This window comes from Megalops cyprinoides, chromosome 20 (genome assembly GCF_013368585.1).
Source record: "Megalops cyprinoides isolate fMegCyp1 chromosome 20, fMegCyp1.pri, whole genome shotgun sequence".
Taxonomy (NCBI): domain Eukaryota; kingdom Metazoa; phylum Chordata; class Actinopteri; order Elopiformes; family Megalopidae; genus Megalops; species Megalops cyprinoides.
The window spans coordinates 3643855-3668321 of record NC_050602.1 but is presented as its reverse complement, the minus strand read 5'-3'; the positions used below and the strand labels follow the sequence as shown (position 1 = coordinate 3668321).

Here is a 24467-nt window from a genome sequence, read left to right as displayed (position 1 = left end):
ACAAAAACATTAAGTAAAAACACCTTTAAGCATGGCTAGGCAGATGTATAAAAAGTAAAACAAAAAACACACGCTTTAGACACAGGCTAACTGCTAAAGCAGTTGAAAAGGACAGCCATTAGTGCATGGTCCCTCTGGGAAAGTGGCCACGCCCTCCCCTTGGAAAGCCAATACCTGAGGAACAGAGAACACCACTGTCAATCAGGACAGCAGCAATAGAACTATCTGAGGCTGGTTCTGTGTGTTTTACATTAGAACAATACCACCATCCCCCCAAATAAAAACAAGCAAAACAACAATGTACAGATAATTTACATATTTTGACCCCAGGGGGTGCATTTGTCCATGTGCCAAAAATGTTTAGCTTTTGCGGTCTGATTTCTGTACTGTTTTGTCTCTGCTGTTCTACTGTCATTAAAAAACAATTCAAATCAAAAAGGTCTTGGCCTGGTGTTGTTTGCTAAGACTCTGGGCTCGCTGGGATTGGCTCACCTCTTCTGATGAGCTGCCGTCCCTTGGGCTGGGGCCGAAGGGGCAGGGGCGAAGTAGGCAGTCGACCGCTGGGTTTCGGGAGACTGCTGCTTGTATCTGAAGGGGGCGGAAGGGGATTCTCCTTAATCGCAGCACAATAAGATGGCTCTGGTGAGCTTGACACCCATTAACGGTGGCACAGGGGAGTCTGGGCAACAACACCCAGCTTAAATAAAAAGGGCCCCAGACTGTACTTTGTTGAGAAGGTGACGCTCACTGGATAACAGGGGAGCAGAGGTTTACATTGAGAGGGGACAGGGGGAAAAGCTGACATTATGATGTTAATAAGATAACGGGGCAGCAGATGTTGACACGGGAGGGGGGGTGGGGGGGGAGCTTGCTCCTGGCACGTTTCAAATCTGGTACCTGCAGAGCTGGAGGTGGGCTCCTGGCTGGTGGAGGGAAGGCTGGCGTCGTCAGAGGGCTGAGCGGACTCCACTTCGGCCTGGCTGTCGTGGGACACCTCGCCGCCAGCCCTGCTAAGAGGAACGCGAGCGTGTGAGGATCGCGAGTGTGTGAGGAACGTGACCGCTTTCCTGAGGTTATGGTCAAAGAAGTTCTCTTTGCACGCCACCATCCGATTCAGCAGGAGCTGCCTGAGAGAGCCATTCTCCAGACTCTCAACAATAGCAAAGATGGGGAGAAGAGTACTGTCAGTGAGTTAGAACGCTTGAATGAAAGAATGAACGGGCTGCCTGAGAGTGAGCCTCTGGCCCTTTCGGAGGGCAGAATGAGCCTCACCCTTCGCTCTCGGCCTCCGCGAACACCTCGTCTCCGTCGTCCCCCGGGACAGCCTCCCCGGGAGCCGCCAGCCCCGCTGTCGATGTGGTCACCATGGGAACGGACTGGGAGGCGGTCTCCGATGCGTCCGAGGGGTGCATTTCGCTGAAGACGGTTACTGAGGGAGGAGAGATGGATGCAGAGGAGCGCTTTAGGTTGCTGTGCAAAATGCACAGAGAGAGGCAGGACACTGAGCAGTGAGGGACTGCCTGAACACTGAATGGGAATGAGGGTCGGTGGGGAATGCATGCTCATCCACAGCCTCAATGTAGAATAAAATACAGAATAATACACACTATGTAGATATACATAGAGAATATATTTTATTCAATATAATACTTTATTCGATATAAAATTTCATATACGTATTATATATATATATATATATATATATATATATATATATATATATATAAATAAATTTTATTCTATATTAATTATTAATTTTATTCTATTCTTATTGTACTATTCATTTTATTCTATACTATTATTGTTAAAATAGAAAATATAATTTACTCTATATAAAATGCATTTCATCCTGTATTTAAAGCCTAAAAAAGAATAAAAAAGTCTGATTTAATTCTATGTGAAGAAACTCGGTGGTCAGAGCAAAAACATGTGTGCATGCAGTTACCAACTGTGCTAGGCCAACTCTTACATGCCAAACTGGACACTACAGGAGGCCCATCAGAGCCGAAGTGAACATCAGGCGAACTGAATCAATGGCAATTTCCAAAACTGACAACTAATTACAGTACAGGTAAATACAACGTGGGTGTGTGCGTGTGCCCATACCTGGGGCGGCCACCTGCAGGGGCGTGGTGGGGACGCTGCGGCCCCCGGACTCCTCATCGTGCGCTGACAGGAACAGGGGGCTCTCGTACATTCCCAGACCTGCACATGTGAGAGTCACAGTTACCACGGAAATGGTTTCCAAGGTGGAGCTTACAGCAGCTGAGGGTCGCGATGGGTTGCAACGTGTGAGGCTTTCTACCTCCTTGTGATGCCAGCTGGCCCAGGTCGGAGTGAGAGGAGCTGGCCTGAGGCATGTCCTCGGGCGGGCCAAAACGGAACCGGGGGACACCGGCCACCTGGGGCGAGCTGAGCACACAGAGAGGAGTGAAGGGGGTCAGAATCGGCCCGAGGACGGACCAGGCCTGCACACAGGCCACACATTCAGAAGCACTGGAGAGATTGGGTCAGAGCAAAGAAACCAAACACTAACCCTGCCTGAAACACACAGGACCTTCAGAGACTTAAAAATAACCTTTAACTGATATCAACACTAGACAGTAATACTGTAATAGTAGACTGCAAGTGCAGATTAACACTGGCTAGTGACTGATGGTCACAGGTGTGACCCCGCATGAATGAGTGGTATGCAGAGCCGCAGCGGGGCGGTAAGCTGGACTCACTGGATGGCTTCAGCGAACCCGTCGGTGCGATGGGGCACCACCAGCGTGGGCGTGCTGGGCACCATCCGGTCATCGTCATCGAAGAAGTGCTGCTGCGGTGACACAGAGACGGGACACTCGTGACCAGCTCATGCGAACTAGAGCGGGATTGCGCTACACGATTGGAAACGTTTTCCCCGAGACGGCAGCACGTTTGTAAAGGAATGTGAGGGAGAAGCATTTTGTAATGTGAAAAGGGGTCTCTGTGATATTCACTGGTCTGAATAGGCCTGGACACTCATGACAAACTCACCATGCTGCCGATGCCTGGCGTGAGCTGGGGCCCTCGGCCGACAGACTGGCGGCGCATTGGAGCAGACTGGCGCTGGGGTGGGCAAAAACACAAGGGCTTTACTACAACACCAACATGCTGACACTGCTGTGCAATGACATGACAGTGCAATCTCACATTATTGTCATTTAGCAGGTGATCTTGTCCAGCGCGACTTACATAGGTTACAATTTCATCCATTTACACACAACTGGATATTAACTAAGTAAGATGATTTAGGTACCTTGCCCAAGGGTACAGCCAGTGTCCCAGCGGGGAATTGAACCAGCAATCTTTTGGTTATGAGCTACACTATGCTACACTGCTGCTGACATTTATTTGATGACATTATGGCAAAATTAAACCCGAAAGCGCTAAAGCTCAGCAGTCTATAGGACTGGGACGAAGCCGCAGGGTTCTACAAAACAAAGTGGAGGTATGTACTTGTGCAGGGGGTGGTCCCAGCTCCTGGGCAGGGGGCTGGATGTAGAGCCGTGGGGGCAAAGGGTGGGGTGGTCTCCGTGGCGACTGCGGCAGGCGGGGGGCCTGCCGGTCCGTGGGAGTGGTGGTGTTGGGCATCAGCTGCTGCTCCCTGGGGGCGTCGGTGGAGGAGGACTCTGTGGTGCTGCTGCTCCCCTCGCCTGTGGGGTGTGGGGAGCGAGGTGAGAGGGTGTGGCTTACCCAAAACCCAGCACACGGGAGGGGTGTGGCTTACAGCACAGGGTAGGATGTGGCTCTTCTCTGTACTCGTTAAGCCTCTTACCACTGCTCTGGGAGTCGGCTTGCTTCTGAGCAGAGTCCGGGGCTCCAAGGCTTGCCTCGTTCTCAGTGCCGGGGTCAGTGGCATCAGGGCCCTAGGAGACGGGGAGAGAGAGAGAGAGAGAGAGAGAGAGAGAGAGAGAGAGAGACAGAGAGAGGGAGAGGGAGAGAGAGAGAGAGAGAGAGAGAGAGAGAGAGAGAGAGAGAGAGAGAGAGAGAGAGAGAGAGAGAGAAAGAAAAGGCAAGGCTGATGGGCGGAGCTCGACAAATGAGCACACTGCAAACACTGCCCACTGTCTGCAGTCCCCACGCTTCCATTATGACTCATTTCCCAGGCCTGACACTTCAGCCCTTCAAACCCACACAGCAGGCGTAATGCTCTTCAGCGTTCTAGTAAATCTCACTAATGACTAAGCCTGCAAAAAGGACTCCGTCAGGCTTCTGGTGAAAGAGGAACAAGGCGATACACATGCTGTCCCCGGGTGTAACATGAATGCAAATCGGTGGCTGTCTGCTTTAGTGCTAGTCACAGCGCCCCCCGGTGGTGAGGGGGTCCTGGGGGGTGGGGGGGCTCACCTCGGGGTCGTCTCCCTCGTAGGGCTCGTTCCCATCCCTGCTCCCGCTCCCCTCGCTGCTCTCCTCTCCCTCCTCAGCCATCCCCGTGTCGTCGTCTTCATCCTCGTCATCATCGTCGTCCTCCTCAGGGTACTCCTACAAGAGCAAAGGGTCTGACCGCTACACTTCCACAATGGCTGACAAATTAAACTAACCCACTCAACCAATGTAAAACCACTACTGTGCATGCAAGTTAATGAGGATACCGATACCACCTTATTACAGTGACTGGTGCATTATATTAAACAAAAGATACTATACTGCCCATAATCACTGTGTTTTCTGTATCAACGTTATGTACCATTTTGTAGTAATAACTGTCTGGATGTGGGTTAGAGGCTACTGTTTATTCGTGCCGACAATTACAGTCTCAATATTTTATATAAGCCATCTGTAATGAACAGATGTTATTTTAATGTACTAGTACTGATATTTGTGACAGCTGTGGATTTTTACTGCATCCTGTATACATATCTTGGTTACACAACCACAGCTGGCGTGTTCATGGGACATTTGGACGTCGTACCTGCTCCTCCACCTCCTCCTGCTCCTCCTCCTCCTCCTCCTCCTCTTCCCCCTCGCTCTCACTCTCGGTGTCGATGACGATGACATCGTGCTGCCGGCCCTCTGGCGAGTTCTGGTTGCTGAGCTGGGACTCGGAGGGCTCCGCCGGGACGGCCTGGGACTCGCCGTCCCCCAGCATGGGGTAATCGTCCTCCTCCTCCTCCGGCAGCTGCTCAAAACAGGGGGGTGCAGACAGAGGGAGGCTCAGTGTGGCTGGCCAACAGATTCCAAGCCGAGGGCATCCTCTGAGCCTGTCTTACCTGGCTGGCATCCGGGGCCTCCTGGCTCTCGAGGGGAGCCTCGTCCTCAGCGTCGGGGCTGTCTTCAGGGACAGCTTCCTCCTGGAGAGAGGAAATGGAGGCTGACAACTGGAGGACGCTGAAACAATTTGAGCACCCTATGCACACAGTGCAGCTTAAGGTCTGTAAAGCAACTTCAGCTCCTTCAGTCAATACTTACCTACAGCTGTGTACATGAGAGGACCTGTAAGAGGAAGCTCACCTTCACACCCACATTCAGAATGTGATTGTGGACAGCTCATCCTCAAGACCCACTCTACGGATGAGGATTGGTAGGAGGTCACCCCAAGACCCACAATTAAGGACGAAAAGGTATGGGTTTCTCTCCATCCAGACCCATTTCAAGGATAAGAACCTGTGGGTAGCCCAAAACTAGGCCAATTCCAAGGAGGAGACAGTGTGGGGAGCTCACCTCCAGACCCACTCTACAGAAGAAAACCAGTGGGATTCTCACCTCTAGGCCCACCCTCTGGACGATGCGTAGCTTTTTGGGAATGGGCGCTTCATCAGGGTCCTCTGTGGTCTCTGTGTCCCCGACGCTCTCCTGCTCCTCTTCACGAGACCTTTTGGGCATTGAGGTGCCCGGTGTGGCTGAAACTACAGAGCACTACAGTCAGAGCCAGCTGCAGAAACACGCGGGGGAAAAAAAAACACTAATTTTCCTGCGAAAAGGCGAGGGCAGCGCTGCCAACATCGATGGGTTACTGGGTCACTGCTAATGTCAACAGGTTAAATGCTAATCCGTGTTCCAATCTACAATACTTGATCTTATTCCAAAAGCAGCTACCAACCTAGCTAGCTTTCTAGCCATCAAGATATAAGGAATATTGCTCTCTAACTTGTGCAACGACCAACCACTGAACACTTACTACTCCATTCCTGTACACAGTAAGAAGGCAATTAACCCAACTATGAACCTGTCTGTAGAAGGGACAAATCGCACAGACTCTGTCTCTCCCACACCTGTGCCAAAGACTGACGTGGACGTGGAAGGCCTCTCCATTGGAGTGCTAGGCCCCGCCTCCATCATGACCGGTGCTGGCTCCTGATTGGCTGGCTCAGCGGCCGGCAGGCTCTGCTGAGTGGGCTGGACGAAGGCAGTGGCCTGGGTCTGCTGTTGCCCGGGCAGCACGGCCTGCGACAGTGCTGCCGGGACGTTGGGGCTGGTGGACCGCACGGAGACACTGGTGCTCCCGAAAACCATCACATGCTCCACAGGACCCTCGGTGGACTGCATGGCTGCGGACGGGGAAAAAAAGAAAAAAAAAAAAAAAAGAAGAAAGCCTTACATCTCTGACTGCACCACAAACCCACCCCTGGAAGCACAGTCACAGTGCCCTTCCCTTTGCAAAGTATTCATGGGAATTTTCTCTTTTTTTCTTTATTTTGCTTTTATTTATTTTACTTTCATTAAATATCTTTTACAAGAGATACCTGGCCAAAAAGAGAAGCACATGAAGTTTCAGGCAATGACACATTTACAACAAAAACACGAGGCATTACAACTGGTGCCGCTATGAGTTAAAACAGCTCCAGTCTATTTCATTTATTGTCATCAGTAGTGGCTGCTTGACTTGACTTGCTTGACATGTGGTCTTGCCTCATGGTAAAGTTACTGGTTCTAAAGTCACTGAGCTTGCCCTAAAGGCTACAAATAACAAATATTTATTTCCCTTTAGTGCCAAAACCTCCTAAAATGATGGCATTCTCTAAGATGAAACCACAGTGTGTTCGCCTTTCCGCATACTCTTAGTCATACTCAGAGTCAAACCATTTCTGAGTCAAAGCAGTAAAAACCCCTGGTTTTCTGTATGGATTTCCAGAAACTGCAAACGTACGCCACCTTTTGGAGACGGCCGTAGTCTCCCAGACTCACCTTCCTGCGTCTCCACCTGGGTGGTGGGCATGACGGTGGCAGTGGGGGTGGGCGTGGTGACGGGGGCGGGTGTGATCATGGGCCGGATGCTGGCCCTGGGGGTGGACTTGTTTCCTGGGATGGCAGAGGGCTTGCTAGGGGTTGCCGCCACAGGGGTGGGCTTAATGTTGGCCGTAGGGGGCTCCGACGTGCTCGCACTGTTCGGAACAATGGGGGACATTTTCAGCACGCCACACACCGCTGTCGCAATAAAAAGCGTGTGTCCTGACAGCGATTCCCTCCGGTGCATTACCTTCCTCTGTCAGTGGCTGGTGTAGTCTTCAGGGTGATCTGTCTCTGTTCAGCTGGCCTCTGCTGCTCCTGCGTCTGAAAAAGAGTGGTGTGTCACAAGCAGAACCCAGAACTACCACTCATGACTTGTCCTAGGTGTACAGGAAGTCTGTCTATAATGGCAGATCCTGGATCAGTCTCCACACTTCTCACTAAATGGTTGGAATCTAGCCTAGGGGTTCATCAAACCCATCCTGAGGGAGTACCAACATTTTCCAAATAAAAGGTTGAAAATTACACTTAGTGTAGATAAACTGATCCTGAATCTGTACCTATACTTTCTTAAAAAGGTTGCAAATTACACTTGATGTAGGTAAAATAATCCTGAATCAGTAACATTTCTTCCAAAAAAAAAAGTAATACACTTGGTATAGGTTGACTGATCCTGAATCAGCACCAACAGTTTGAGAATTACACTTAGTATAGGTGAACTGATCCTGGATCAGTACCTTGCTGGGCCCCTGCTCCGGGGACTCGTCCCTCTGCTCGCCATGCCTCTCCTGCTGCTCGCGGAGCTCGCGGAGCTCACGCTCCTGCCTGCTGAGCCGCCCCTCGTACTGCGACTTCAGTGCGCTCAGCCGCACCTCCAGCTCCTCCCGCTGCTGCTTCAGCTCTTCGTTCTCCTGTGCCAGCTGCTCCTTCGTGCCTGCGAGGACGGCAAAGACAGGGTTCGAGGGGTCAGGGGGGCCGGGACAGGCGTGACGGGTGGCCGCTGCCGGGGCGGTTCTCTGAGGGCAGCTCACCGTTGAGCTGGCTGATCTTCTGCTTGGCCCCCAGGAAGGCCTTCTTGGTCTTCTCCTCCTTCTCAGCCATCTGCTGCCGCAGCTGCTCCTCCTGCGCCGCTCGCTCCTGCACCTCCTGCCGCAGGCGGGACAGCTCTGGCTGAAGCTTGCTCACCTGCTCCTGCAGGCCTTTCACCTGGCCGTCCCGCTCGCCCACCGTCTGTCACACACACACAGACACAGAGAGAGACAGAGAGACACACACGGCTACATTAGGCACTCTGAAATGTGTCCATTATCCGGTTACACTCCGTTAAACCACTGTTTTCCCAAATGTTTAACACATTCCACCAACCCCTCATTCAATTCAGTGTGGAACTTCAGAATCCATGGAGCAGAACAGATTATTACCTGTATGGGTATATGGCGTATAGCTCAATCTATGTCCTACCCATTAGTATTTGCCCTGCATTAAGCCCTAAATCCTAAGGCCAAGGAAATAGCACAGATTAATAAGAGAAATCCAGGCTTAACATCTGAGTCTTCAAAATGTGTTGTTGGTCACATAAAATTTATGCTCTGTAAAAGCAATCACTTTTTATTTCAAACCAACACACCCCCTTTCGTTAAATTAATTAGGTGGTTTTCATTAGACATTTTTTACGAGGTCAAGCTGTGCCTCCAAAAAACAAAGAGAAACCACATGGTCACAGTGCATCTGCAAGGAGGCACTGCAGTAAATATCTGGACCAATTCCCATGCAGGGTTACCCTATAGTGTGGCCCTCGCCCCCAGTCCTCACCTTCTGCAGGCTCTCCACCTGGCTCTCCAGCTCCCTGATCTTGGCCTCCCCCTGGCTGAGGGAGGTCTTCAGGGCCTGGATCTCCTGAGCGGAAGCCTGCTGCGCCTGCTCAGCCTCCTGCTCCCGCGCTGGCTTGGCGGCCATGTCCGCCACCAGCTGAAATTGGAAAACGGACTGAGTCCACAGCCGTGCTTTTATACCATGAACAAATACAAAATAAGGGTCCATTACAGGCGCGCTCTTTTTCTGGCTCCTGATTGGACCTCAGGAATTATACCCATTACCGATTCGTATTTCACTGATGGAGGCTGGGGTTCCGGTACTGAACAATTTATTACATTGGTACATTATTTTTTATTATTATACAATTACTACATTATTATATTTCATTACTAGTTATCACACTTTTTAAATTTATTATCACTTTGCAGACACTCTCAGTCTCAGGTACCGACCTTGTCGTGCTGCACCTTAAGCTCCTCGTACTGGGTCTTATACCGCCGCCCAATCTTCTTGACCTGCGTGATGGTCTTCGCCTTCTCTTGGATGTCCAGGACTTTGGCGTCCAGCTCCTTCTTAAGGTTGTCCCTCTCCGTGGTCACCTTGCCCAGGTTCTCCCGCAGGTTCTGTAGCTGGCTCTGCACGGTGGTCATGGAGGCTTGAGCCCTGTTGGGTGGGATGGGGGGGGGGAGAGCAGAAAAAACGGTAACCTCTACAGCAGCGGCTTCCACACCAAGCCATGGGGATTCACAGTTCTGGAGACTTCAGAGACAAAAAAAACAGACGTTCCGACACCTGGAACAGCAGGTGATTCAAGTAATCATCCAACCAATGGCTCCAATGGATCCAAGTTTATAATTAATGCTTGACCAGAAACATGCAGGTTGTTGGTGGACAAAGGACAGCTCAGTCTTTTTTACCACTGACCTGGCGACCTCGGTCTTCAGCTTGGCGGTCTCCTCGGTCAGCTGCTGGATGCGCCTCAGGTGGGCTTCCTTCTCCGCCAGCAGCTTCTTGTGCTCCTCCGTGTCAGTGTCCTTTTGCTGGCTCATGAGATGCTGCACAGACACAGACACACTCAAAACCAAACTCTGCCTTCAACCTGAGGGCCACAGAAGGGTGGGAGCAGGTGGCTTGGGATTCCGCGGTGAAAGCATTTGCACAACTGGAATTAATTACAGGGCTGAGTCCCTGTCCCCACGCAAGGGCTTCTGGCAGCTCCTTACCTGCGTCCTGGCTTTCCAGCGTTTGATGTCCTCCTCCAGAAGCTTCTTCTCGGCTTGAAGCATGCCGCTCTTCTCGCTCAGCTCTGCGTTCGACTCCTGCAGGGGCGTGATGTCCGCCTCCAGCTTCCGCACCTGCAAATCAGGAAGCCAATGCCAGTCAGTGCAGGGACTCAGAGGACCTCAAAGAGACACTTTCAGTGCCGGAACCGTACTTAAAGCATGATACACTGAGAGCACTGCGCTGTGCTATCTACTTGCAATTTGATTTAATTGGTTGCTTGCACTGTCCTCATCATCCATGTCAAATCCTGCTCTAGCCATTTTCACCCCCCAATATTCTGAGCATATAGGCCATGGTCTGCACTGGGAGAAGCGGCCTTGCCTTAGCCTGTGTCTGCTGCAGCTCCTGCTCCAGCCTCTCCTTCTCCTCTCTCAGCATCTTGTTGGTCTCCACCAACACATTCATGTTCTCCGTCTTCTTCATCAGCTGATCGTGCTGCGCCAAGGTCTTTGTGGTCACCTGCCGTGCAATGAAACGTAACCGTGACGTATGGGTCACCACATCCAATGGGGATCTGAAGAGACTGCAGTTTCCATTTCTGCTTCTGGTGGTATTCCCAAATATCAAACTTTAAACTGTCAGCAACTTCAGCTGATCTTTCCATCCTGGATGGACTGGAGGCAAGCTAAAAAGACATGATCCAAGCCTATCCAGACAATATGAAGACCCAGCCTGGCTGACATCACAGCCAGCATTTTAATGCAGCTATCATAGTCTCACCTGCAGCTTCTCCCGCTCAGCATTCAGGCTGTCCTGCATATCCTTCAGCTCCTTCTCCAGGTGCTCCACCCTCTGCCTGTAGCGCAGGCTTTCCACCTGGGCCACCTCCAACTGTGTCTCGGCGATCTCCTTCTCCCGGCGCACAAGCCTGGGGAGGGGAAAATTTTTCCCGGGGCAGCGATGAGTCCAAACGGCTTGCGGATGAATCAAAAATCATTACGTTCGGTCTGGGACAGAGAGGCTAGTTTTACCTGAGGATCTCCAGGATCTGCTCGTGGGACTTGCCCTCCTCGCTCAGGGAGACTTTGGGGTGGCTGTCCTTGGCGGCTTGCTGCACGGACGTCACCAGCTTGCTGCCGAGGCTCTCGATCTGCTGGTGGAGCAAGCTGTTCTGCTTCTGCAAGTCCTCCATGCGGGTCTTCAGGTTGGACACCTCCTCCTAAGTTTTGGGGGAATTGGGGGACAGCAGTAAGGGTCTGGGGTGGGGGGGGGGGGGCACAACCAAACCAACATTACCCAGAAGCCTTGGAGGCTCGTCCCACTACCTTCAGCCTCTTCTCCTGCTGCTCCCAGGCCGTGCGAGCTTCCTGGAGCTGCGCACCAGCCTTCCGCACCCTCTCCTCCAGCTGCTGCCGGGTCTGGGACACCTCAAGGGCCTGCTTCTTGGCGGCCTGGAGGGCCTCCACGTCAGCGGCGTGCAGCATCAGTTCGCGCTCGTACTTGTTCTGCGCTTCAGTGGCCAGCTTAGCCTGCAACCGTGACCACAGTCATAAGGTGATTTGGACACATACCCAACACATGTACACAGTTCGCTCAGACTAACTGTGGTTGAATAATGTATGCATGGGGATTATCGTGTCAGAAATTTACGGCCACGCGTCTCTGCTGTTTCATTGTGTCGCAATAGGCTTCCATGCCTGAGGTCACACCTGCTGCTGACTGTCCTGAGTGGCCTGCTGCTCCTGGACTGCTGCCGCTGCCGCCCTCTGGAGGGCGTCCTGGAGCTCCGACTGGATGTTCCGCAGGCTCTTCTTCAGCTCATTCATCTGCCCGGACAGACAGCGAGACACAAGACTCCTCAATGCAACCCCCAAACAGACCCCACCACAGATTATTCACAGTGCGTTTCTGAAGCAGAACCCTCGCAAGAAGGCCTGCAGTCATAACACTGGGACCAGTGACATGGCTTAACGTTGACGCACAGACATGTCTACCTCTGCTTGAGAAAGCAACCTTGCTTATAAGTAAAAATAAGGACTAATCTCAAACTCTTTACAAAAAAATGCAGGCCAATTCTGTTGCAAACCAAACAGGGCCAGAAATGCGATTTCCTGACTCCCCCTGTCGATCTGAAGCTAATGAAGCTCTACCTGCTGTTCCACAGTCTCCACGGCTTTGCGCTTCTCCTGCTCCAGGCTCAGCTTCTCCTTCTCGGCCTCCATCAGCTTGGTCTCCAACTGCTTGTGGTACTCCTGTGCCTCCTTCAGCTGGGTCTCGATGGAGGAGCGGTTCTGCTCAGTCACCTTTCAGACAGAGAGAGAGAGGGGGTGGGTCAATGAGAGGCCCTTCCATGGCTTAGGCCAGGCCAATTGTACGCACCTCCTCTTTCCCCTCAAGGTTTTGTGCCCTACCTGCTTCTCCTTGCTGAGGGACTCCTCCAGGGTGAGCACCATGGACCTGTACTGGTCCACGCTGCTGGTGGCGCTCTTCAGACGCTCCGTCAGGTCACTGTTCTGCTCCTCGGCCTGTCGGAGGCGGGACCGCAGCTCCTCTATGTCCTCAGCCACCCGGGCCACTATTACGGGGGGGAGCAAACAATGGATCGTGGTCACCTCGGCAGTGATATCACTGACTGCTCATCAAACACATCAGTATCTGGAAACAAACCTAGTGGCATATGCTCAAAAAAAAAAAACAAACATTCTCCTGGACTGTTTCATTAGTTTCCCATAAACCAGTTACAAGCCCTTTGGTTCCATGGAAAAGCCTAGCCTCCTTTTCCTGCAACATTAGAACCTCCAAATATTGCTTTTATCTAACACACCAGAAAAACAAAATAACCAGCCCCGACTAACTGAACTCCTGTATCTGGACCGTAGACCACAGCTTAATGTGCTACTCTAAAAGCCATTAACACCACTAAACACAACTAAACTAGCAATTAAATGCATTCCATTTTTCACAGCACCCAGACTACACTCTCATTAGCACCACACACTCTGGAATGTGCTGCCTGTGGACCTGCAGAGGACTCACCTTTGGGGCCGGGGCGCTGCGGGGGCTTTGGAGCAGGCTGGTTCTCGGCGTTGTTGAGCTGCTGTCTCAGGGTGCTGTTCTGCTGCTCGGCCGTCTTCAGCAGCTCCTTGGTCTTCTGGTGCAATGCAGTCTGGGTCTCCAGCTGCCGCCTGACCTCCAGCAGCTGCGTCTGTTAAGAAGGCCACCAGAGAGGGGCTGAGTGAGACAGACCTGCCATAGCGTGGAGCCCCAGGGCACTGTCCTGCTTTTTGGTGCTTACATCTTGGCTGCGGCCCAGGGCGTGCCTCTGCTCCACCTCCTGCTCCAGCTTCTTCTTCAGCTGCACGATCTCCCGCTCCAGCCGCTCAATCTGGCTGCTGAGCCGCTGCCTGGTCTCCGTCTCTGAGCGCTCCAGGGTCAGCTTTAAAGGATGCAAGAGCCCAGCTCAAGCGTATGCTTCAGTATTTGCAAGGGCTTTGAGAAGCTTGTGCGCTATTGATTCTGGTCCTCTGGCCCAAAAGTGGCGGAAAGGGCTCCCCAAAACAGTCAGCTGGGCACTGTCCATTTTCTCCACACACTGAAAACCCACCTAAAGAATACATCTTGACCATACAAACTCTGACCTCTCCTCCTCCTAACGCTGCGGTAATATCATGTAGCCAAGATAATAAGCATTAGAGGCAAAAAGTCTGGTGGTAGCCTATATGATAAATACGGCACTGATGATTATATACTTACATGGCCAAAATATCTATTACTTATTCCCCTGTGTTTACAGAAAATATTAAATAAAGTACAGCAAATTTACAATGTTGAGTCCATTGACCAACATTTTTCTTGTGTGAGAGCTACACATATAATTACTTATGTGGCTACACGCCTCATCTTACTGCACTTTTCGCCGTGGATAAGAGTGTCCACTGAACAAATGAATGTAAATGTACCTGGATGGACTTGAGGTTGGTGAGCAGCAGGTTCTGCCCTCGCTGTTCGGCCAGCATTGACTCCTTCTCCTGAGACAGCCTGGTCTCCACCATCTTCATCATGTCCCGCTCCTTCTTCAGGTTCTCGCTGCGCACCTGGGGACAAGGCAGCACGTTCGTACACCATGGCTTTGACGTATTCTCGGGAGATACCCCTGTGATCAACCTCAGCCGCTCCATTCCCCCGCCCACGGCCCTCACCTCGGCCAGGGCCAGCTTCTCGTTGGCAGCCCGCAGGTCCTGCGTCATGGTGTGGATGATCTGCTCCTGCCTCTGGCTGGTGGCAGCCATCTTCTGGCTCTTGTCCCGCAGCGATGCGATCTCACGCCGGTAACCCTCCATGTTGTCCTGCAGCATCGCATACCTGCCAGGACCAGGACATAACCATGAACGCTGGGGATGACATGAGCTTCTGTGTAGCAGCATGGTGCAACTACAGTTGTCCCATGAAACAGTAAAACCCAGGACATGAGTTTGTTTGGATGTGCAAAGCATTTACAGGTGTGCCACATAAAAACCTTTTTCTTTGTCTCCTTAATGTGTCCAGTAACACTTGTCTTACGGTTCTACTTGAAATACTGGTTTGGATAATATGTGCTTAAAAATGCACTTAGGGTTCCCACTAGATACATGTTATAAATGAAGTAAACTACTAATAATTCTTCAGAGAGCAGTAACAGTTGTCCTGTAAGGTTTTTAGTTCTTGTTAGTAAACAGACATATAAAGTAGCTCTTCAAATCCGTATGGTATGTGCTGGCTTACCGTTTGGCAGCAAAGTCGAGCTGGGTGGACAGCTTGGCATTCTGGGAGCGGAGTCCTGAGAGCTGCTCCTGGAGCTTTTCATTCTGCTCGTTCAGAATCTTGTCGTTTTCTGCCTTTTCCTTCTTGTATGTGTTGAAGACCTCTTGCAACTATACATATATTAACACACATCAACACATCACTAACCATCATCTCAACAGTGCAAAAGCATACACATACACACATAAGTATACACACACATATATTTGAACTTTATACATTTGTAAACGTACACACACACACACACACACACACACACAGACAGACATACATACATATACCAGAGACACTATAAAGAAAAAAGATACCTGTACTGTATGTCTGAATAACAGTCCTGCAAAAATATTAGGTACCATATTGCCCTCTAGTGGCTAGCTTGGAACGACACATGCATTTCAAAATTGCAAGATTTACACAGGGCAAGTTTAAAGTAGGTAGCAATAGGGCTGGGTATCCTTTAATATTTTTCGGTATCGGTGCCGATACCGGTACCTGGAATTCAGTGCCGCTACCAAAACAATACTTTTTTCGGTTCCTCATTATGCTTGTTGTTGTTGTAAGTTTTTTGTTGAAATTTTCATTTCATTTGACAAAATAAACCAACACTTCTCAATTTCCACAGTGCAAAGTACTTATTGTTCTCTAACTGAACAACTGCAGCTTTTATAAATAATGAAATATCAAATGTACAGAATTATTTTACCGTTTTATTATTCTACCAAAGGGCTTTACAGTCAGGTTTACAGTTTATTGTCAATCCATTTGTAACAATATTTTTGAATTTGTGAATCCATGTGGCTTGAACTAGCTAATGTCAGAGAAAATGAAAAAAAAATGACTTCATTTGTAGCGAGCGAGTAACGTGTACTTTTTTTTGTAATGGCTTTATATGCAGTTCACAGAAATTTATATATATATATAGTTTTATAATGAATCCTATATCTGCCCAGCAAGCTAGCAAGCACAGTTAAAAGTGACAACAGTCGCACTAACGTTTCTGCAATTTTCCACTTTTAGGCACTGACAAACGTTTGCAGCTAGTTAGCTCTATTTTTGTCTGAGATTTTTAGTTGAGAACCCATTACAATGAGGAAACTAACTAAGTATCTACGTATTGGAATGTCAGTAACCTTGGTGTAGCTGTCCACTCATTCATTCAGAAAGTTAAAACAATTCGGCGAGGAACTCCCTTGCCACGGGAACTGGCAAGTGCTGGCTCGATCCGTATATATTTCAATGTTCATACACAGTTCAGTAACCATTAAAGTTCAAGCTACTTTATGACTGTAAATTCTTGTTTTCCTGTTCCTGTTTCTTCTTGCTGTATGCCGTGCTGTGTGCTGTCAGCCAATCAGAACCTTTGGTGCATTTTACAAAACATCTGATATTTGTTGAGAATTTCTTTGTGAGCAAAGCCTTAAATGAGAAAGCTAACAGGGAGTCCTCATCACAAAGTACTGAAATGTTGCATCGAATGTGTAAACAGATTTCGATACTTGGTAGTACCGACGTTATTCAGTCGGTGCTTTAGAAGTACCTCGATACCCAGCCCTTGATAGCAATGCTTAACAGCAGGAGAACATTACATAAGTAGTGGCAGAGCCCAAACGTAGTTAAACCAACTCCCACCAAAAAGGTTTGGACTTTTCCTCCCATAAAACCTGGCCATGAAACTGACACTGCCTGCTGAACTCAGGCCAGCTGCTTGTTCGCCGGTGCTGTGCAGACCCACTTATCTTTATATTGAATGCGATACTGTAATCTCTTATCCTGACGATATACAGACCCACTCATCTGCGCAGAGCCTGCTCAGATCTGGCTCATGTCAAAGCGGAGCAGGCCTGTCACTGCGAGGGGCTAGCTCACCTGTCTGAGCGCCGTCCTGGCCTCCACGGCCTCCCTGGTCCCTGCTGCCGCCGCTCTGGGGGGCATGGTCCTGGCTGGGGTGCCAAGCAGCGACGAGCGAGGAGCCGAACCCCCCGGGGCTCCTTCTGGGGGGAAAAAGGCAACAGAGTCTGTCATAAGGCCATGAATCAAAACCACGGGGTCAGAACAAACAGGGTGAGAGGGTCATATCCTGACTGACTTAGAGTAATTAAGGGAATGTGTACTGGGGGAAGGTTTGGGAGGACTATAACAGATCCGAAAATTCATACCAGTCCCTCTATATCCAGGCCACAGAGGAAGAACAATGTCATACTTCAAATAAGATTTTTTTAAAGACATTCATTTAACACATCTCACGAATATCCAACCAAACCCCTCCACTAGAGTCCATTGAGAATTCTCCCCAGTACACCTTAAATTCCAATATTCAGGTGGAAATGATGAGGAAAATCTTCTGTAGTTTCTCGCAGTTACGGTTACTCCTAACAGGGAAGGAAATGGCACTCATAGTACACAGCAGTTGGAGCCTCTCCAGTTCATACCAGCTCAGTATACCACCTACTACACAATAGGTGTACCACCTAGCACAGAACCCACTCATTACACCCACCGGCTTCTGGGAAAACCTAACAGCTCAGACTGCACTGTGCCACTTCCATCCCTGTGAACGTACGTTAAACGCAAAGGGCGTGGAGGGCTTGTGCCAGCAGATAGCTCTGACCGCACTGTGACACTTCCTTGCCTGTAGACATATGCGTAACGCTAACCACAGGGAAGGTTTGTGCCAGCAGATAGCTCTAGGAGCCATTGGGGTGCGCTCACCGTGGCCCGGCAGGCTGACACCGGTGGTCTGGGCCAGCAGGATGCGGTACATGTCACGCTGCCGCGCCGCTGACTCTGCCAGCTGCGTCTGGTGGCTGCGCTGCTCCTTCAGCTGCTCCACCTCCCTCCGCGCCGCCTCCAGGCTCTGCTCCAGCTCCGTCTTCCTGCAAGGGGGGAGAGGAGTACCCTGTCAGGCAAAGACCAGTCCTCTCTGACCTCTGCACCCCACTGGTCCCTGTCAGACTGAGCTCACTCCCCTGGGTCAGATCCTCCACAACCTCTACACCCCACTGGTTCCTAAACTACGGTAGGAGTGCTGAAGGCAGTGTGTGGCTTTTCTCTATGGATTAATAATAAGATGGCTCATTTCTGCCAACAGCGTCCTTAAGTACTGTAGTCATACTGGTAATGAGCAGGGCTCATAACCGAAAGGTTGCTGGTTTGATTCCCCGCTGGGGCTCTGCTGCTGTACCCTTGGGCAAGGTATGTAACCCAGAATTGCCTTAGTAACAATCCAGCTGTATAAATGCACAACAAAAAAAAATTAAGTGGCTCTGGATAAGACAATAATGTACTGGGACAATAATGTGATGTAAGCTTCACCCTCCCTTGGGAACTTTCAAAACTTTAACAATGCAAGCATGATACACATCCTTCATATGTATCATCACAAGTACATTTTGAATTTTCTTCTGTCTTTGCCTAGAGGAAAGGACATTTTCATCATTATGGGTGGGAATCAGAGTAACTCACGATACAATACTATCACGATAAGGTGCCCACGACAACGATGGTACCACGATACAGCGATTCTGCGATACTCAATACATTCTCAAGACAATCATCTACAATACATCACGATATCATATTCAGCAACGTAATGGTGTAAATTCACGCGCTAGCCGTTAGCTAGCTAGTAACACCGTGGTGTAGGTCTGGAGCTACGTTCAGGGTAGTCAGGGAAAAGTCAGGGAAAAGGTAATGTTAGTTAAGTAGTTGCTAAAGGGAACCCATGATGAATTCGAGCTGAGACTGTGATGCTTTAACCACTTTCTGTTTTTTAGATAACGTTAGGTAGATAAGCTTTTGTTTAAATACCTGATCACGCAGAATACTAGTGATACAATTGTAAAGTACCTTTCAAATTAGACAATTTTGAAAGTAGGAGCTACCTAGCTAAGTTGGCTCACTACTCAACTGAAGCTAGCTACAGTCTCTACCATCCAAACCGCTTAGTCTGCATTTCATACTGAAATTGATTTGGACAGGTCTTATTTCCAGGGAGGACTGAGAAAGAAAAGTTGCACATTTCTTCACTGCAAGTTTACCCTCGTTCATTAGATAAGCGCCACCACGAGGAGTCATGAAGTAGAGACTCTGATAAGGCGAACTGGTGGGGGAATCCGTTTAGAGCGCCTGTGTGTTTTAATAAAAATCAATATTTGGCGCCAGTGTATCGATAACGTATCGCAATAGGAAGTAATACAATATATTCCCATATCAATATTTTGTCCCACCTCTACTCATCCTCATGTTGTACAACTAATATGATGATTAATCATATCACTACTACAACACTACAACTAATGTGTGCCTGTGAGGGCATCGGCTGTTGGCAGTATTGGAGAGGGTTTCAAAAACTTGGCAGGTCTGGGACCTGTAGCTACATGGCGCAAAATCTCACTGGGCCAGCTGAGTACCTGGAGGCAGCAGTCTCGGTTTCCTCTTTGGTGCGGGCCTCCTTCAGTTCCCTCAGGGCCACCAGGAGATGCTGGTTTTGCTGCTGCAGCTCCTCCACGCTGCGGAAGGTGACCAGGCGTTGAGAGGCCACCTCGGAGCTGCTGCTGATGTCAGCCGAGCTTACATCCTCCCCCTCACGCAGAACACGGCTCCCGCGGGCCTCCTCCACCTCTAGCAGTAGCACACGGATCTGCGGCCGCAGAGGCAGGGTGTGTCATTTATCACAGCAGCCAGAAAAGGGGGGGGGGGGGGCGGTTGGATTACTGGGACCGCCAGGGGTAGTCTGGCCTCACCTGCTGGGACTGGTCGGCCAGCTGCAGCTCGAACTTTTGGTTGTCCCGCTCCACGACCGAGGCACGCTTGTTGGCCTCATCTGCCTCCTTCTGCAGGCGGTGCATCTCCTGGAATGGGAGCCCCAGCAATCAAAATGACTCCACCCATTAATATATTACTGCTATATATCTGCTTAGCCAATGCTCTTATTAAGACTGATTTACATAAATTGTATAGTGTCCATTCACATAGCTGGACATTTACACAATTCAGCTTAAGCACTTCTCTTAATGGTAGCGCACTGCCTGGCAATCTAACAGGCAGCTGTTAGGATGGAAAGACCCACCCCTTACCACTGGGTCACGCTGCTCCCCTGAGAGGCTCTACATGTGCTGGCACCCAGCTCACCTTCATGGCCTGCTCCAGCTTGCCGGACAGGCTGGTCATGGATGCCTGCATGCTCTCGTACTCCTCCCTCTGCCGCTTCAGGACGGGAGCCACTGTCTCCACCTCCCGCACAATCTCGTCCAGGTACTTATTCACCCGCTTGTTCTCCAGGCGCTCCAGGAGCAGCTTATCTTGGGCTTCCACAAAGGCATTGTAAAGCTGAGGAAACAGCGTCCATTAGGGAACAAGGGGCTGCCGTCATGGATCAACAACACGCATCCAAAACATGGGAACAAGCAAGTGATGTGCAGGAATAAGGCAATGTCACAAGACACTGCAAATGTATACCTCTGTTAGTTTCATCCCAGGCTTCACGATCTGGGCCACTGCTGCCGCAGTTGGGGACATACTGGTCAGCTCTTCTTCTGTGAGGGCTGCGACCCCTGATGAACGAAAACAGACTTATTACCCACACGTCTCCACCACAACCAGCCCGATACAGGTAACATGAAGGGTTAAAAGCGCAGCCCTCTCTTTTGTGTCTGTTTCTGCCACACATCGCACCTCTGCGATTGGAATCTGAGAGCAGCGTCTTGGCATTCTCCAGCTCCTTTTCCAAGGACTGGATTTTGTCCTTCAACTCTGCCTCTGTCTTCTCCTTCGCGGCCACCATTTCTGTCAGCCGCCCCTCTGCGGCTTTGGTAGCTGTCGATGAAAAAGTTAAAAAGTCAGTTAAAAACATTTCAGATGGTCTTGGGAAAAACTAAAATCCTGGGAAAGTCCTTTGGTTGCTGTAGCGAAGGGCGAGAGCAGTCACCCCACCCGGCCTTGAACCCGGGTCTATGGGGTACCAAACTGCAGCTTTGAACGCAATGCCAAAGTTGGTGTGGCAGTCAAAGCGCATACTCAACCGTAGTGACAGCACTCTGTCACAGCTGCACACACCCATCACTCTGAAATCTGCTTTGTTAAGCCCCACAACCTGGTTTGTGTGCTTAGAGCTTCCAACCACACCCACACACTCTTTAATGTGATTCTTTTCTAGTTCTTGGCTTCATCCCTACACAATAAAATTTCACTGTACCCAGCCTGCCTGCTACGTAAGTAGGCAGCTTGCTATCTTGTTAGTTATTGAATTTATCAATTAAGTTTAGCAGACCAACATCTTGTGTTCTAATTAGCTATGTGCAGTGAATGGTACGTAGCCCTCTACTAGGTTTTTGCATGCCCCATGAGATTGCTGTGAGTGCTTCCTGTCCCCGTTAGCGTTCCCTGCCACTGCTCCGAGCATCTCTCACCCTCTCCGGCCTCCTTCAGCAGCCTGTGGAACTCCTCCACAGCCCGATTCAGCTCCTCGTTTTTCGCCTCAGCTTCCGTTGCTGCAACCTTTTGGGACCAGAACAGCAGCAAAAGATGAAAGACCCAAGAGTGATATGCCCTACACAACTGCATGCACACATACAGAAAGAAAACTCCTCCCCCATTAAGCTCTGGATGACACGCTTGCCTTGTACAAGTTGGAGAGCTTCATGTGCGCGTTCAGTTCGTTTCGGAACTTCTCCTCCATGGCAGACTGTTGGTCTTTCCCCTACAGAGAAAACAGAAGGACTGAATGAGAAATTAACGTAGAAAGTGCATTTAGACTGCACAATGAAAACAGTACTACCAGTGCACAGCAGCTGGAGCCATTCCAGCTTTTGCCAAATGCAGGTGACTGTGGCAAGTGGAGGCTTCAGCTCAGTATGCTTGCTTCTATAAAAACCTGACACATCTCAAATTGCTATGTGCTTTCCCTCCCTGGACTTACAGGTGAACAGCAACTAAAAAAGAGCCAAGACGCCTACCTCTTTCAACTTCTTCATCGACTCTTCCACTTGCTTCTGGAAGCTCTCATTTGACTTCTTCAGGTTATTGACTTGGTCCTGGAGTCTAGCCACCTGCAAAAGAAAGGGCACAATGTAAGGAAACTTACATGGTAGCATACAAATGCAATTTTCATTTTCATAAACCTGAGTTCATCTGATCCATAGACAACCAGCAGTGTAAATTACCTTTGATCATTCCAGAGATGATAATAATGTTCAATGTAATAATTCAATATCAAATCTGTGATCACTGTCAAAGCATAGTACTGTCAAAATATTATTCTTTAATTTCCATATTGTGACTGTTCACAACTTTATCACTAGAAACCCATCTAAGGGCCTAGTGGGATTTTGTCATTTGTCTGTCACAGCTTCGACAGCTCTCACTAACAAATAAATGCATCTGGTACCTCATCTTTCTTGCTCTCCTGGCTGCATTTGAGCTCCAGGATCTCCTTGCCCTTCTCACGGGAAACAGAGATGAGCTCGTCGGTTTTGGCCTTCAGCTCGCTGTTCAGCCACGCCGTCTGCTTCTGGAGGAGCTCCTTCTCCTGTTCCAGCCTCTTCTCTCGGTACTAAAACACAGCCACAGTCTTGCGGGTCAGTAATTGAGTGCCTACCCAAACAAGATCTCGCTGCTTCCACTCCATCGGTCCAGAGCACTCCAGGGGAAAACACACAGGGCTTACCTTGACTGAGACCCCGGACGACTGGAGCTCATCCAATTTGAGCTGGAGCTCCATCTTCGCAGTGTTCGTCTCCTCAAGTTTGTCATTGAGACGTTTCAACTCCTCTGCAAAAAAAAAAATGACCTACTGAAGTCGGCTAACGAAATACGCTACTTGTTTTCAGGCCAACATAAATGTTTGCTCTGTGAATCCTTCCCCTAATCTAATACAATCGATCTTTGCTGCATTGGTTTGAGTGCTGACAGGCATTCTGAAATGCCAGCTGTTGCCTTTATCTGCGATAGTCCCATACCGCTAAAGTGCTCCGCTTCTTGCGACGACTTCTCCAGTGTTCGTGTCAGCTCTCGGTTCTCCGCCTCAAGTTCATATTTTGCTTTGGACAGATTGCTCTACAGCAGAAAACAAGCAGAGAACAGACACAAAAATTCACTATTTTAAAATACGGGCGTTATAGGTAACTTAACGCACGTGTTTGTCATTTCTTAAGATACTTTTTTAAACGCATAATGCAACCCCAGAAAATGAATGAACGCCAACTTAAGTAAGAATGCGTTCCCGGTCTTAACCTGCTGTGCTTTCTCTTCTGAAGTTTCATGCTCTTGGTTGCTGCTTTTAAAACTGGCCAACTCATCACCTGCAGAGGCAAAACAGTTTACCGTTATTTTGCGGAAGCGTTTACACTGCTTTCCACTAAACCGCATTAAAATGATCAATCCTTGCTATCAGTCGTAATTGCACTCACGGAGTTTGACGTGCTCCTCCTTCAGTTTGTGATGATCCTGTGTTTGCGACAAAAACTGTTCTTGCGTGTGCGCCAGCCGTTTCTCAAGTTCAAAGTACTGTTGCTCTGTGAGAATTTGACAACGGTTAAGTTTTATGGCATGCATATGCAAACTACTTAACTTAAAAATCAAGCATTTCAAAATGGTACAGGAAAACGATACGAGTTTGCTAAAACACGGATAACCAGCCAGTTAGATAGCAAAATACACATAATGGATGTTATTAAGAGATTGAACATTTAGCAGTCTTGCGTGATACATAGCAAATGAGCTGGATCAAGCACCAGTTATCGGCTTAAGCATAATGGCTAGTTACCTTTAGCCATCTAGCTACTGACTGTTAGCTACCCAACTAACTAGTACAAAACGAATGTGATTCAGATCATTAGCTGGCCCACCAATATACTGTTCTGCTAGCAGCAAATGAACAAATAATCAAAAAGAAAAAGACTGAAGTATTGAAAAGCGGAGCTAACGTTATGTCTTTGGCTAGGTCGCTAGCTAGGTCTCAAGGCCTTCCTGTTGCTGCCTAGAAATTCGTCACATGTAAACAAAAAGTTTCACATGCATGTCTTTTGGATACGTTAGCGAACTTGTCTTCTGTGTCCAACTACTCTTAACATACCAGAAGTAAAACACCATCTTGGTTAAGCTAGCTCTACAGCAAACTCTGATTGCCCTCCATGGAATGAAGTCCTGCAGCTAGCAAGCTAAACTCTGCGTAACGCCAGCAGAAACGCAGTGCCACTTACCGCTGTCTACTTTGAATCGCTCATGTTCAGATTTTTGAGAATCTATTTCTGACTGCTGATCAGTGAAGAACTTCTCTAGTTTGTTTTGAACGGCTTTGGGGAGTTTAGCGATCTCAGTTCGCTCCAATATCTGCAGCAGAACTGACGCCATCGTAGCCCCCCCTTGTCCGAACCAGAGCAACGCAGATCCAAATCCACCGGCTATCCGAGATAAACTACAATGTACAATGAGCGGATGCA

General features: G+C 49.3%; 1 protein-coding gene across 4 annotated transcripts; it reads right to left on the bottom strand.

Annotated features, from left to right (window-relative positions):
• On the bottom strand, positions 1–24429 carry tpra (translocated promoter region a, nuclear basket protein). Of its 4 annotated transcripts, none has more exons than XM_036553929.1 (51): positions 24228–24429; positions 23436–23540; positions 23260–23327; positions 22986–23082; positions 22694–22797; positions 22415–22579; positions 21984–22076; positions 21647–21727; positions 21438–21525; positions 20704–20844; positions 20488–20582; positions 20161–20358; positions 19773–19880; positions 19440–19669; positions 17740–17903; positions 16897–17021; positions 14992–15140; positions 14430–14592; positions 14190–14324; positions 13526–13666; positions 13267–13435; positions 12642–12805; positions 12381–12533; positions 11940–12056; positions 11556–11759; positions 11262–11449; positions 11011–11158; positions 10612–10749; positions 10230–10361; positions 9931–10061; positions 9459–9669; positions 9004–9159; positions 8223–8421; positions 7929–8125; positions 7442–7515; positions 7150–7346; positions 6237–6512; positions 5728–5870; positions 5235–5315; positions 4937–5143; positions 4372–4506; positions 3800–3890; positions 3481–3677; positions 3019–3090; positions 2727–2818; positions 2306–2412; positions 2107–2205; positions 1273–1429; positions 898–1010; positions 493–588; positions 1–174 (listed from the first exon to the last, which is right to left on the bottom strand). In XM_036553929.1, the coding sequence occupies exons 1-51, from the start codon at positions 24376–24378 to the stop codon at positions 119–121; spliced, it is 7101 nt and encodes a 2366-aa protein (XP_036409822.1). In that variant the 5' UTR covers positions 24379–24429; the 3' UTR covers positions 1–118. The 4 variants fall into 4 exon arrangements, with proteins under 4 accessions (XP_036409822.1, XP_036409824.1, XP_036409825.1 ...); XM_036553931.1 differs by having other exon boundaries at positions 898–1007; XM_036553932.1 differs by having other exon boundaries at positions 2727–2815.
• Positions 24430–24467: the final 38 nt, after the last annotated feature.